The following is a 13,327-nucleotide window of genomic DNA, read 5'->3' as shown; positions in this document are numbered from 1 at the left end:
AATTCAAATGGTGCGAATATAGTTTTCATGCTTTAGTCCTGGTTTAGGGCATGCTGTGTGGTTGGTTCAAATTTCCCCTCGTAGCTAGTGGGATTCGCTGCACGTGGAGATGTGCGCGCTTTTGTAAAAATGACTACGATTGCTATCCCGTAACACTTTGGGACGTTTATCACAGCATGCTGATCCCGCAGTTACTTTCGATCGATTAGGCGGCCACATTTTTTTCTGTTAATGCGCTTTGATAACAATATTAGGGCAGGTATAACAAAACACTAATTTCTCTTAGGTACTACTCTATTTTTCTCGTGCGCCGCGCTGGCCAGTAGATCGCGGCAGTAGCGAAAATCCTGGCGTCTCCCGGGCCAATAGCGAGCGCGAACAGAGTGATAATAGAGCAGAATTGAGGTGGAATTGTTAAATTATTATGTCCAAGATGGACACCAGGATTCCTTTCACGAAAATGATGAGATTGCAAAGCCCGAAGTTAAACAATTACTTGGGCCTTGTTACTATACTACGTACGTACTTACATTTCTTTTTCTTATTTCGCCGAAGTGTTCAAGTCATGCCGGACAATACTTGCATTGAAACCTTGTTTACAGTACGCACAAAATGGCGCGAATTGCTCGAGTGCGCGTCAATATCGTTCGCAAGTTTGCGGGGCACACGTGTCGGTGAAAAAGCGCGGTTTCCGACTAGCCTGGGCAGATAGCCTGATAATAAGAGGGACTCTGCAAAGCTCCCGCCCTGTAGCGTGGGTTGCGGGTTTACTTTTAAGGTTACAATCTAGTGGCTTTCACAAAATTTGCGTTTTTCGCAAATCGCGTGCCCCGTGAACTTTTGACGCCGAGTTCATACGCATCGTCGGTAGCGCAGTGCTTTGGTGTGTAACCGCTACACTTTCTCGCTTGTTTACAGGCGGAGTACCGCGAGTACTACCGTGACCCATCGCGGTATAACCAGTCCCGATGGGGCAACGGTTGGGACCAGAGCGGCGGCCGCCGAGGCTACAACAACTACGCTGAACAGCAGAGGAACTGCAGCTCCTGCTCGGGCTGCCGATGCGTGGGAGAGAAAGGATCGCGGGTCAGTGCACGCCAAGGCTCCCGTTTGCTTACCCTTGCCGCTGTCTTTTTCTCAGCGCTTCCACTTGGCTCTCCATGGCCGTTCGGTGGCTTCTTTGGCTGCTCTATAGTAGCGCCCCTTTGTGAGAGTGCGGTGCGAGAGACGCAACTATACGTCCGATCAGTGTCCCAACAGAAATCAGCTCTCGGGGAACCACGTGCTTCGGGGCAATGACAAACAAGGAGCGCATTTTAAAGCGGGGATCGTCGCGCAAAACAAAAACAACAAAAGAGTGAGATAGGAAGAGAGTGTGAGTGAGCGGAAAAGTAGAAATAGAGGCGGAAGCAGTACCGATGGCCTGTAATGGAAGCAGTCAGAAGTGAAAGTGAAGAAGGACGTGTGCTTAAAAGGGCGTAAATGAAGGCGTAGCCAGGTCGTTATTCTTCTCTTTAAGCTTAAATAACAATGCACCAACTTTAGCCACTGAAAAAATAAATTGCCAGTTGGAAGAGCTCTAACAACGTCAAATGCAGCCTATCTACTGACGCGGCTACCATATTCGCTGGTAATAAGAGTGGCTAGCGTACCATTCTTCTGACCCGCATCAGGAAACGCCGGCGTCTATAGTGAATAAGTGGGCGGTCCCGAGGCAAGCCTGCCGGGCATGACGTCACTGAGAAGGGCCTTGCACTCACGCATTCGGCTCAGAAAAACGCTCTCCGGTTGGCGACTACACGCCCCATACAACTCCACGCACTGTTTTCCCGTGCCGAGCACGACACGCCTGGCACGTTGTTCACAGCTTCTCCGAACCTTCTTCTTCTCGAGCTGCTTTGTGCAATACCGCTGTGCGCAAACGCTGACACCTGCGGCAGTTGTGTGCAAGTGTGCGCTTCGGTTGCAATGCAGGGCGCGGCCGGCCAGCCCGGTCCACCGGGTCCTACCGGCATCCAGGGCCACCCTGGGCCTGAAGGCCTTCCCGGAGACAAAGGAGAGAAGGGAGAAGCTGGCCGCGACGGACCCCGGGGCCCAAAGGGAGAACGGGCGAGTTCACCATCTCGTATCCGGCGTAATCCCTCATAAAATGGTCTATAGATTGTCTATAGACTTCTTATAGACTCTATTGCTTTCCTGTAGATATTTCTTTTTGTCTATTCATAGTCTGTAGACTGTCTATAGACAAAAGTTCACTAAAAGTGTAGGACCATAAATCTATAGATTGTCTATAGGCTGCCTATAGGATTTGCAAGGCTGCCTATAGGATTTGCATTGCCTATAGACCGTTCTCTAGGGTTTGTCTACAGTCTATAGACTTTATATACAGAAGTCTATGGACAGTCTATAGACTGTCTAAAGAAATTTTCGTAAGGGTTAAAGCCCAGCGCACTCTGATGCGCGTGCCCGTGTGATGTAAAAGCATGCGTGACTTACGTATCGGCGCCGTAGCTGCCTCTGCAGATACTGCGGTAGATGCGCGGTTTGTGCATACAGTGCTGAGCCCATGAGGAGTTCGCGTTGAAAAAAAAACTACCTAAAGGCAGCATTGTAAAACCACAACATCTTGTGACCAGCTAGTAACAGTGTTTTTTTCTTTTTTTTTTTACGCGCATCATGGAATGGTGGGCTTTTCAAACGGCGCCATTTGCCATCTGTCTCGTGAACGTCGTTGTAGTACGGGCTGTATTTGCGCCTTCATGACTTAGTGACGACTTCAGATGTGTGCTCTTAAAGACTACAGCGTTACAGTGGTGCATATAGCATCACAGCCGACAGCAGCAAAAATATGTATAATAAGCAATTTTTTTTATTATCCCAATGCTACAAGAAGTAGATAATTAGAAGAGTTATGGAATGGAACTTGGAAAGAGCCACTTTAGATAGTAGCGTGAAGTGCGAGACTGTAAAGCGCGGTTGTGCTGCGGGCAGCGTGAAAGGCTGCCGAACAAGGCAGAGAGAAATAATTAGCATCATTTAATCGTTTGTGAAGCTCATTCTTAAGTCTGAAAAATGACGGGGGTTGCGATAGTTTTCATCGTCTTCGTCTCACCACAGCCATTCAACTAACAGACATTATTGATTTCTCGCACTCAGGGAAAAATGGGCATGCCTGGCTTTCCCGGAATAAACGGAATACCGGTAAGTTAAAGGCACTACTTTATTAACGACTATCATTAAAGAGGCCTCCTGTATTAGCGCCACTCAGCTGTAGATGTGGTCTGCGACCGCTTTGTCATTATCGGTCCCACTCACTTCCCTAGGGCATACCGGGATCTCCAGGCTCCAGGGGAGTGCCCGGCCTCGATGGCTGCAATGGAACAAAGGTAAGCAAGAATGTGTGATTATGTTTATTGGTCCACCAGTAGTTGGCGCCTTCGTTACCTCCAGTCAGTTCACAAAACTTGAGAGTATCAGCGCAGGAGCTTTTTTCTTCAGCCGCTGTGTGGCGCCGCCACTGCGCCCACGACAACGACAAAGCGCTAGCACAGAAAATCAAAGCCCCCATAGTGGTTATGAACCACCACGGTCCTGAAGCAAACAACAACCACTTTGTTTCCATCCCTTGTGATGGCCACATCGCCACAGCTTAACTAAGCACAAAACGAATATGGAGCGAATATTTGTACTAATCGTGCATGAAACCAGATAGTCAATTTTTTTCTACCGAAATTTCATACCCTTCTACTTGTGGCCACCGATTTTGGCGAGCTACATACGGTCAACGAAGGAGTATTTGCCTGAGGTTTATTCGCTAGTGCTGTGCGGCTCGAGCTTCCTATTTCAATCCTAAGCCAATTGCTATGGCCGCAGGGAGACCCTGGACCTGTCGGCCCGCTGGGACCTTTCGGACCACCTGGTGACCCTGGTCCTCCAGGTCCTCCCGGACCCAGGGGAGAGCCCGCCTACGGACCCCCAGGAAGCAAAGGAGAGAAGGTGCGCCGGAACTCTCAGCAACACAACAATGCTCCCTCACTTGTGGCTGCTCGCTAAGCGTCGCTTATTCCCACTTCTCCCGATTCCTGCATGTAAACTGCCATCGGAACCATTTTCCATGCGAATGCACATGCGAGAAGTTTCGAGTGGTCAAGAAATAAACTTTGATACGCGGGCGCACTAAGTGAAAGTGATTTTGCTTTTTTTTCTGCTGCTTGATAAGGCGGAAACTTTAAACGGTAAGGTCACCCACTACGCACTGTTAATAGAGCGATTGCTTCCTCTTAACGCGCAATAACCGTCAGCCATTGTTCCTCTTCCAACAGGGAGAACCAGGGCGCGACGGTCAAGTTGGACCTCCTGTAAGTCAAACAACTTCTGCGTCCTTGCATTAATTTGTTCTCTATTTTTTCTTTTTTTTTTCAAGTAGCGGACATGGTGCCTAGTACATGTAATGTTCTACCCTGCAGGGGCCACCTGGAGCTGACGGTCGCCCTGGACCAAAAGGCGACATTGGTGCTGAAGGACCCCCGGTTAGTTACGTTACTACTGCCCTTTAATCCTCTGTGTATCTCGTGCAATGAAAGGTATACATTGCTTCAAAAAAAGTTTTCCTCTGGCACCTCATGGCTCTTTCAACAGTATTTAGAACACTTCCTCTTTCTCTTCCTTGTTCACTAACAACGCGCCTGCCTGGAATTACGCAGGGTTTTCGAGGAAACGACGGCCCGATTGGACCGAAGGGAAACATGGGCATTGGCTTCACCGGAAGTAAGGGAGAGCCGGTGCGTATTTCCTTTTTTTATAGCAAGGGCATTGCGTTCGGTCGTATCAGCGCGTTCCTCAGCACTACAACAGGGATCTTTTTTTCCTTCTTGTCTTCAAGGGTGAAAAAGGCGGTCAAGGGCCGCGGGGACCTCCAGGGAACTGCAGCGAGCCGCATGTCGGACCTCCCGAAAGCGTTGTTGGTCCCCCGGGAGAAAGAGGACCAAAGGGTGGCAAGGTATGCGCAGGTCACCTGCATATTCCGCAGCAGTGTCGTGCTGTTGGCGAAAAACGCGTCTGTTGGTAACGAGCAACTTACTGAGCGGGAGGAAAAAAATGAAATGCTCGTCTTCATCATGTCCAAACGCTCATCAAAACCTCCAAAACGCTTGGCGACCTTCTTCCTGTTTGTCAGCCGTTGTCTGTTCTGTCGTCCAGTAATTGTAGCAGAAAACCAGTGCGATTCATCACAGAGAATCGTGTAGGTGGATATCTCTAGAACGAACATGTACACGTGATGCGCGTAGTGAACTAACTTCTCGTGGCATGATAAAAAGGAGCAGGAAAAAAAAAACGCCGTTTACTCATTGTTCTGCTTCTTCGAGTTTTTTCTTGGCACTTTTTTTACCTCTTCTCTTTCCTTTTCTTGCTTTCTTTTAGCCCTCAGCCAAGTCTTGCCCCTTTGAAAGCCTCTGCACATGCCACGAGTTTAAATCTGTCTGTTTACACTTTGTAATCTTTTATTAAAGAAAACGCAAGCCTAGACATTTTTTGTTGTCGCTTTTCAACTTGAAGCGCCGCACTACATTCTGACGAAAGCAAGAAATTCTGCAACGTACGCGAACACCTAAAGTTTCTAAAGCGCGATATAAGCAAGAATTTTCTGAGCTACTTCTTCTGGCTGTCACCAAACCTGTTAGTTAACCTGGTCCAACTATTTTAGGGGTAAAAAATGTATCTATTGAAGTATCGTCCGTTAGTTTTTATTTGAATTCTATAGTGTGGAAAATACTATACAGAACACATTCAAGCTCAATGGTTTTGCACGATTATTTGCTTTTTAGGGAGAACCAGGCATGAAAGGAGAGCCGGGACAGCCAGGAAATCCAGGACCAAGCGTAAGTCTATAGCAATTCTACCTCTGTAGTGTTCTCGCGAAAAACTGTGAACGGTTACTTTTTTATCGCACCGTGAGGACGCTAATATGTAAAAAAAAAAAAAACATTTTGCTTTTTGTGCTAATCACGTCGGTCTGGTTTGTAGACCAAAACACAGACTCGTTAAAATTTCCCTCAAGAAATGCAGTTTTTGCGTGGAAAAACTTTGGCTAATCTCTTTTTAAACATTGCTTTGAGAAGGCAACTGAAGAGAAAGCTCATGTAACATACGGGGAAATGCTACTCCAACGTAATACCAGCACGGAAAGCAATTTTCGTCAAATGGCATGGTCCTCAAGTTTTTCATTAAGTTTGAGTTAGAAAGCAACGCGCGAGCCCTAGTACCATGCATGTGCGATAGGGGGCGCGTTTGCGCAGCTATGCTCAACTTGCTCTCAATGTAAAATAATGCTATAATCTTCATCGCGCCATTTAACAGACAGGACAAAGTTGCGTGCGTGGTGCATCAAAACATGTTCGCTTCTGTGAATGCATATCCTAACATGCCTTTGTTATTGAACAGGGAAAGCACGGTGATATCGGAATGAAGGGAGAGAAGGGCTTGCCGGGACATCCAGGCCCCAGGGTAAGCAATCTCATGCACATTTTTTATTCTTTTTTCACGCTGCCATTCGTATTGAATACACCTTGTTTTTTTTTTTTTGTTCTGTCATCTAGGGCAAAGATGGCTATCCAGGACCAGTTGGACCACCAGGATTCAAGGTGATACTTTCTTACACAATAACTCGAAGGATAGGAAGTACACATATCGCCATATGAACAACTGCACTGGAAGCACCGTATTTCCTGCCCTACGCGAGATATTCCGTGCTTTTGAATTAGTGTCAATCCGGTCAGTTTGCAGGTGCCTATAAGTGCTGCCTCATGAAGCGAATAATAACGAGCACGAAGGCGAGGATACAACGTGGGCAGACTTATTTATGCCTGCTAGAAGCCTACATTATGCCGGTTCATTTTAGCACGTCAACATAACCTCCAGAAGGCCGTGGAAAAAAAAAAACGAAAACGCTAACGTTTTCTCAACGAAAGAAAGCGTCGGGTGGGCTCATATTAGTCGCTGTCATACCCTTTCTTTCATAACACTTCCGCTTCGCTGCAACGGTCACACCGGAATAGGTGACTAATTTATCCACCACTCACCATTTATGTGAACCGCAGGGCGACAGAGGTGACGAAGGTCTGGCTGGATTGAAAGGTGTGAGCGGCCTGCGCGGAGATCCTGGTGTTCCCGGTCCGCCGGGCCCTCGTGGTCTCCCAGGACCACCGGGTCTTCCAGGAGTAAGTCCGCCTGCCATCATATCAAGAGCACAGTACTGGCCTTGCGCTTTGCCATGCGCTCTGGCTGAACACTGCAGGCACATGTTATATGTATACTCCGAACATAATGTTGCATGCCTGCTTGAAATTCCTGAAAGAATTGTGGTGATGAGAGGAGTTGGCCAGGGACGGAAAGATATCAGCAAAATGCAAGACGACTCGTGCTTGAGTAGGTCCCAGCTGAAAGTATTGCCAGACTGTAAAATTTGTGCGTAGGTGCTATTGAAGCTACATAAATCATTTATATTACGACGCAGCGCTAACCATTCTAGCTTTGAACTCGAACGAAAAAAAAAAAGCTTATGCGGGGCGGATACTCTTTAACGGGATTTTATAAATGGAAGAAAAAGCAAATATTTGTCACCTTACAGCAAATTTCGCTAACATGGGCTCATTGATTTGTTCACAGCAGTTGACGAAACGGAAATGTGCCCAATTGCACGCTTCCGTGCCTAAACAGGCACTCGCAGTGTCATAATAAATAAATTTTTGTCACGCAGGGTTCTCTAGGCAGGGCCGGCCCCGCTGGTCCCCCTGGTCCAAAGGGTAATGCAGGTCCTCCTGGCCCGCCCGGAAAAGACGGATTCCCTGGTAAGCTCTGTTAATTTTTTTGTCTTTAGCTGCATGGGTGAGCACTGGGAAACGGCAACACCGTTTTTGGTCTAAATGTGTGGTCTTTCTTTTTATTGGACCGGTACAGAGAACAGATCTTTTCTCCAAAGCTCGTTTCCCTCAATTTTTTGTGTTGCTAACGCAGCTGTCACCAAGCAATGCGACTAAGTGCTATTCCAAATAAAACTCGCAGGTGCATCACGCTGCAGTGAAAATTTTATTCAACGTACAGTATTAGCAGTTTCGCCTAAGAATTTTTTTCCGCTCTGATGATGCAATTTGCCGGCGTGCATCGGTGCACTGTTTTCATCTAGCTTTTGTGGTGTTAAAGGGGCCGCAAGGCAAAATAGTATTTGCCATATACATTTGAGAAGCTTTGACTCTGGTACTTCTTCCTCGCCTTGTTTGAAATTGAAAATAAAAAAAATCAATTGTTTGTTCACGTCAGTTTTCTGCCGTGAAGGTGGCATGTTCTGAAGTGATGGTTTCTGACCGCACTATAGCATGGAGGAGGCAGCAAGCATCTCGCTGGTCGTAAGCGTTCAAGGCGGAGATTCGCGCACTGAATGGGGATGCTGTGTGGTGGCACGCAGGTGACCTCGGTCCACGTGGTCTGCCGGGTCTTCCCGGTGGCCCCGGCCAGCCTGGCATCCCCGGCCGCGAAGGTCCACCGGGCGCCAAAGGCGACAAGGGCGACAATGGACTTCCGGGCCTGCCCGGGCTCGAGGGCCCGCCGGGCTTCCCGGGCGCCTCAGGTCCTAAGGGTGAACCCGGGCCCAAGGGTGTACCCGGCATCTCCTACCCCGGTATCAAAGGCATGGACGGCAGCAATGGTCTCGACGGCTTTCCTGGCGCCAAAGGAGAAATGGGACCAAAGGGAGAGCGCGGTATGGCGGTTCTGCAGCCAAACTTTATACTCCATCTCACAAGCTGTTTGCAGCGCTGTGAAGGCTGCGGCAATCTGAGCCAATCAGAACGGCGGGCGCTGCAAATCGTGTTCCTCCGCGCCCCTCTCCCCGCGGCTGGTGGCTCCATCCCTGCGAAGGAAAGAGCACCAGTGACCAGCTGTTTACAAATGGCTACGCACCACTTCGCAGCAATCCTCCGCAGTGCTGTGTATTTGCGAACTTTCTCTACTAATTAACCTGTAAATGAAACGCTCGCTATGCTTTCAAAACACCGTCCTGGACTACCTTTTCAAATACTGCAATAGTTGTTTCAAAAATAATAACATCACTGCTCGAATATTTGCGGGACTATTTGCCTTCCTTGGCCCTGGTTAAGCGAGATAGTTCTACCTTTCACGGTGCTGCAAACAACCTGTGAGATGAAGTACAGCTAGTTACCGTGCGAATGCTTTAAACAGTACTTCTTCGCTAGCACTCAATTATGTGCGAAACAAGTGTGGTATTTTTTCTGTCTGTTTCCTTTTAGTAAGGGGCCATCATGAATGATTGCAGGCAGTGGGTTCTAGAGGAATGCTTGGTAGTACGACATCCAAATGGCAGCACAACAGCAGCCACGCAGAGACGTTGGCTGCTTGGAACGTTCCCGAACGCCGCTCTCAGTTGGTAAAGAGAAGAGCGCGACGCAAGAAAAAGACGCAAAAAAAACTAGCTGGCGGATTCTCTCGTTCGTGCTTTTATTTTTTTACTGCCTCCAATAGTAATAGACCAACTATCCCGACAGTATGCACTGCTCTCAGTCACGCGAGTTTTAGCCTGAGGGAGCATAATTGCAGCTAGCACGCAGCCAGGACTTTTTCGGGAGGGGTCCGCGGTCATTCCTTGTATAGGGGAGGGGTGGAAACGCAACAAGATCATTGGTAGGAGAATTAGGAGTGGGGGGGGGGGGGGGGAAGCCCTCGGGTTCCCCCCCCCCCCCTAAACCCCCTTGGATACGTGCCTGGCTGCGGCGTTCTAGTGAGCTATGCTGTAATGAGTTCGCTTCCGAAGTTTTCTGCCCTGTGTGCAGACAATTGCGGGCGTTCATCTCGAGCGCAAGATGTGCGTTTTATAGTTGTCCATGTGATTGGTGATCGGCGGTAAGACTGCAGCGCTAAATTTTTTATGCAGAAGCAACAAAAAAAAAACGAGGAGAGAGCAGGTAAGAAAGAACATAAGCATGACAAAACTTCGTCTAAGTGAAACCGCAAAGGAAGGCTTCAATATAGAGAGAAACTTCCTATACAAAGAGAGCATTGATGGAAACCCCTATCCCGTTAATTCCGGCACTTCAGTGAGAATAGATTCCGCTCTTAGAAGAAAAAAAATTTTGCGAAACGCTGACACTACAGTGCAGCTATCATGTACGTTATCTTATCCGCACATCCACCTACTCTCAATGAAACGTTTTCAGTTTTTGCGCGCATTCCTTGAAACTGATGCCTGCTGGAGTTGTTGCAATGATAGCCTTAACGGATTCCTAGTTGCCACAAAGCCAGCTTTCCTCCTATAGCTTGGCTGCAGAATGGTAAAGTGCTACTTGGCCTGCGTACAGATACTACGTACAGCACTACCCAACGGACAGTAATACGAAAGCCTTGGAAGGCTACACGGAGCTCTTGTCAGCAACGTGCAACTTAATGCTCCCATGAGGCAGTCGTAAGGCTAATGATGACCCTTCATTATTTCTCTGAACGGTTTTACAAAATGCAAATACAAAGTGCAAGAAAACAGCAAAATAGATAACAATCGGTTTACCACTGCTCTCAGAATTGGTTGTCAAACTGATATTTATGCCTATCCTGGAAGACGGAGAACATAACACAGAAGCGAGGCCAACAATGACTGTTTCTTCGGGATTTTTTTTTTTTGCTTTTTACTGCTCTGAACTCTATAAACCCTAGGAGATCGACCACTGGATGGGGAAAGGAGAAACGCATAGAAGACCTCGTGTGCGTTTTTGCTTTGCCACCGTTGCTTTCCTCTACACTCATGGAAAACGTGAAAAGATGCCTGTTTGTTGGCTCACTCCCCAAGTGCCATTTTTAGCCGATAAGAGAGCATAGCGCTACTTTGCCGGCGCACGTTAAATAAAAAAAGAGCGCTTGGCGCGACCTTTTCTTGCATGACCCCGAGGTATTTCTTCCTGTCGCCAGGTGCCCCCGGTGACTCTCGGGATGGCATTCCCGGTCGACCGGGCCCCATCGGACCGAAGGGAGAGAAAGGCTTTGACGGATTCCCTGGAACACCTGGCACACCCGGAACACCCGGCGCCAAAGGCAAGTACAAAGCGTTGTTGCGGTGCGCTGATCTCTTGCGACTGCAGTACCTACCACGCTGAAAGAACGCCTCGGATACAGTGAACTAAGATATTGGGTAGTGTGCTCACTCCGCGGCGGATCAATGGGGAGGGGTGGCCCCGCGAATGTCGACAGGCTTCTGCTTCGCAGCGCCGACACGAGGTGGCGCCAAAGTAGACTTCACGGTAGAACTTGCTGTCGCTGTCGTTGCGCCTCGTGTGGACTTGCGGGCTCGTTGTTAATAATAATAATTGTTTTTTTGGGGGGAAAGGAAATGGCGCAGTATCTGTCTCATATATCGTTGGACACCTGAACCGCGCCGTTAGGGAAGGGATAAGGGAGGGAGTGAAAGAAGAAAGGAAGACAGAGGTGCCGTAGTGGAGGGCTCCGGAATAATTTCGACCACCTGGGGATATTTAACGGGCACTGACATCGCACAGCACACGGGCTCCTTAGCGTTTTTCCTCCATAAAAACGCAGCCGCCGCGGTCGGGTTCGAACCCGGGAACTCCGGATCAGTAGTCGAGCGCCCTAACCACTGAGCCACCGCGGCGGGTGGCTCGTTGTTGTAAATTAAATTAAGTTAAATTGTTCTTTGGGAGGAAAGGAAATGGCGCACTTTCTGTCTCACATTTCGGGGGACACCTGAACCGCGTCGTAAGGGAAGGGATAAAGGAGGGACTGAAAGAAGAAAGGAAGAAAGAGGCGCCCTAGTGGAGGTATCCGGAATAATTTCCACCACCTGGTGACCTTTAACGTCAGTGGGCGCCCTTAGCGTTTAGCCGCCATCTAAACGCGGCCGCCGCGGTCGGCTTCGAACCCGGGAACTCCGAATCAGTAGCCGAGCTCCCTAACCACTGAGCCACCGCGGCGGGTCTCGTTGTCCCGTTGTGCGGTTTTGCGCTGGTTTGCGTGCTTCTCGGGGTCACTTCACATTTTTGTTCACGCATGCTGACGTTCACGTATGAAGACATTTTTAACATCCCTTGACAACTGGGAGAGGCTTGTAAAAAGTGGCCGTGGTTTTCCGAGCGCCTCGACAGCCGCTGTTCTTCGTTTGACTATTTTGAGCACACTTCAACTGTTGGCATACCTGACAGAAAAGCTGAACTACAGATATCTGATGACTTCAAAGCTTAGCCAAGATCCTCTTGAGAATCTGTTTGGAATCATAAGGCAATCTTCAGGATGCAACCAGCACCATACACTGACACAATTTTTAATCCTAGGCAATTGCCTTTCATTTTGTGGGCTCATAAAATGACCAGTATCCCAAGGTAATCATCCTGAGATAGTTTTAGATTCTCCGCTAGACTTTGAAGACAGATGTTTTGGAGCATGTCCAGATAAGCAGCCTTCAAATGCAGTGTCAAGGCCTTCCACTCATGAACAGAATTCAGCTTTTATGCCTGCGCATGACCACGATGAGCACGTAGTTAAAAGTGACTGTATACATTTTTCTACCTAGCAAGGTATGTTGCATGGAAGTGTATATTGAAGACAAATTACCAAATTGCTTACAATGTAGTCTCCTGATGAAAACTTTTTCCTTGCGAGGCTGACAAAATACGGCGACCATGGAAGACTGTTGTACCCATAGGCGCAGCTTTATGGCTTTGTGTTGAAACTTGAAAACTTCTTCACAGAATGGTTTAGCTGGCATGAATTGCATTCCGAAAGCATTCTTGATGTGTTGGAAGTGGTTAGGAGTAGACTGCATCAAGAAGTTGGTTGCCCCGTTCACGCAGAAGACCTCCCTCAAGAAGTCATAAGGTTTCATTTAGTAACTAGACTGAACTTCTCTATGTGAAAGGAGATAATTAAAAAATGCAGAAAAACGCGAACGGGTGAAGCGCCTTAAACTGAGCCGTTGCTATAGTGCTGCTCTGAAGTGCTAGAACAAGTTGAAGGAAAAAGAGGCAAAATGCGCGAGCATAAATATATGCATTGGTGACAAATCTGCCTCGTTTGTTTCAAACAGCAGTGGCTGCATGGCTGCCCAAATGAATAAGAAGTCACTGTTACTGTTGTGTCTAAATGGCTTGCGTATATGTGCATCTAGGCTCCTTGCGAATGAAAATAATTGTTCCCGCCCTCACTCTTTTGATTCCGCGTTTGTCCCCGGTATGAATCAAATGCCGCTACACCATATGCTACTACTTGACGTTAAGTATTAATAGAAAAAGCTGCACAACCCCTCTGTGTGCAGTGCATT

General features: G+C 48.1%; 1 protein-coding gene across 1 annotated transcript in view; it reads left to right on the top strand.

Moving 5' to 3' along the window:
• Col4a1 (Collagen type IV alpha 1) overlaps positions 1-13,327 on the top strand; it is a 55,928-nt gene that overhangs the window by 23,874 nt on the left and 18,727 nt on the right. The window contains exons 3-18 of the mRNA XM_077648935.1: positions 919-1,086; positions 1,975-2,109; positions 3,157-3,201; positions 3,324-3,386; positions 3,874-3,996; positions 4,323-4,358; positions 4,467-4,529; positions 4,704-4,781; positions 4,883-4,999; positions 5,826-5,879; positions 6,442-6,504; positions 6,597-6,641; positions 7,098-7,217; positions 7,757-7,847; positions 8,462-8,755; positions 10,969-11,091. Coding sequence (XP_077505061.1) covers positions 919-1,086; positions 1,975-2,109; positions 3,157-3,201; positions 3,324-3,386; positions 3,874-3,996; positions 4,323-4,358; positions 4,467-4,529; positions 4,704-4,781; positions 4,883-4,999; positions 5,826-5,879; positions 6,442-6,504; positions 6,597-6,641; positions 7,098-7,217; positions 7,757-7,847; positions 8,462-8,755; positions 10,969-11,091 — 1,618 coding nt within the window. The remainder of the gene's footprint in view (positions 1-918; positions 1,087-1,974; positions 2,110-3,156; positions 3,202-3,323; positions 3,387-3,873; positions 3,997-4,322; positions 4,359-4,466; positions 4,530-4,703; positions 4,782-4,882; positions 5,000-5,825; positions 5,880-6,441; positions 6,505-6,596; positions 6,642-7,097; positions 7,218-7,756; positions 7,848-8,461; positions 8,756-10,968; positions 11,092-13,327) is intronic.

This window comes from Amblyomma americanum, chromosome 1, assembly GCF_052857255.1.
Source record: "Amblyomma americanum isolate KBUSLIRL-KWMA chromosome 1, ASM5285725v1, whole genome shotgun sequence".
Classification (NCBI taxonomy): Eukaryota; Metazoa; Arthropoda; class Arachnida; order Ixodida; family Ixodidae; genus Amblyomma; species Amblyomma americanum.
This window is presented reverse-complemented; position numbering and strand designations above follow the sequence as displayed.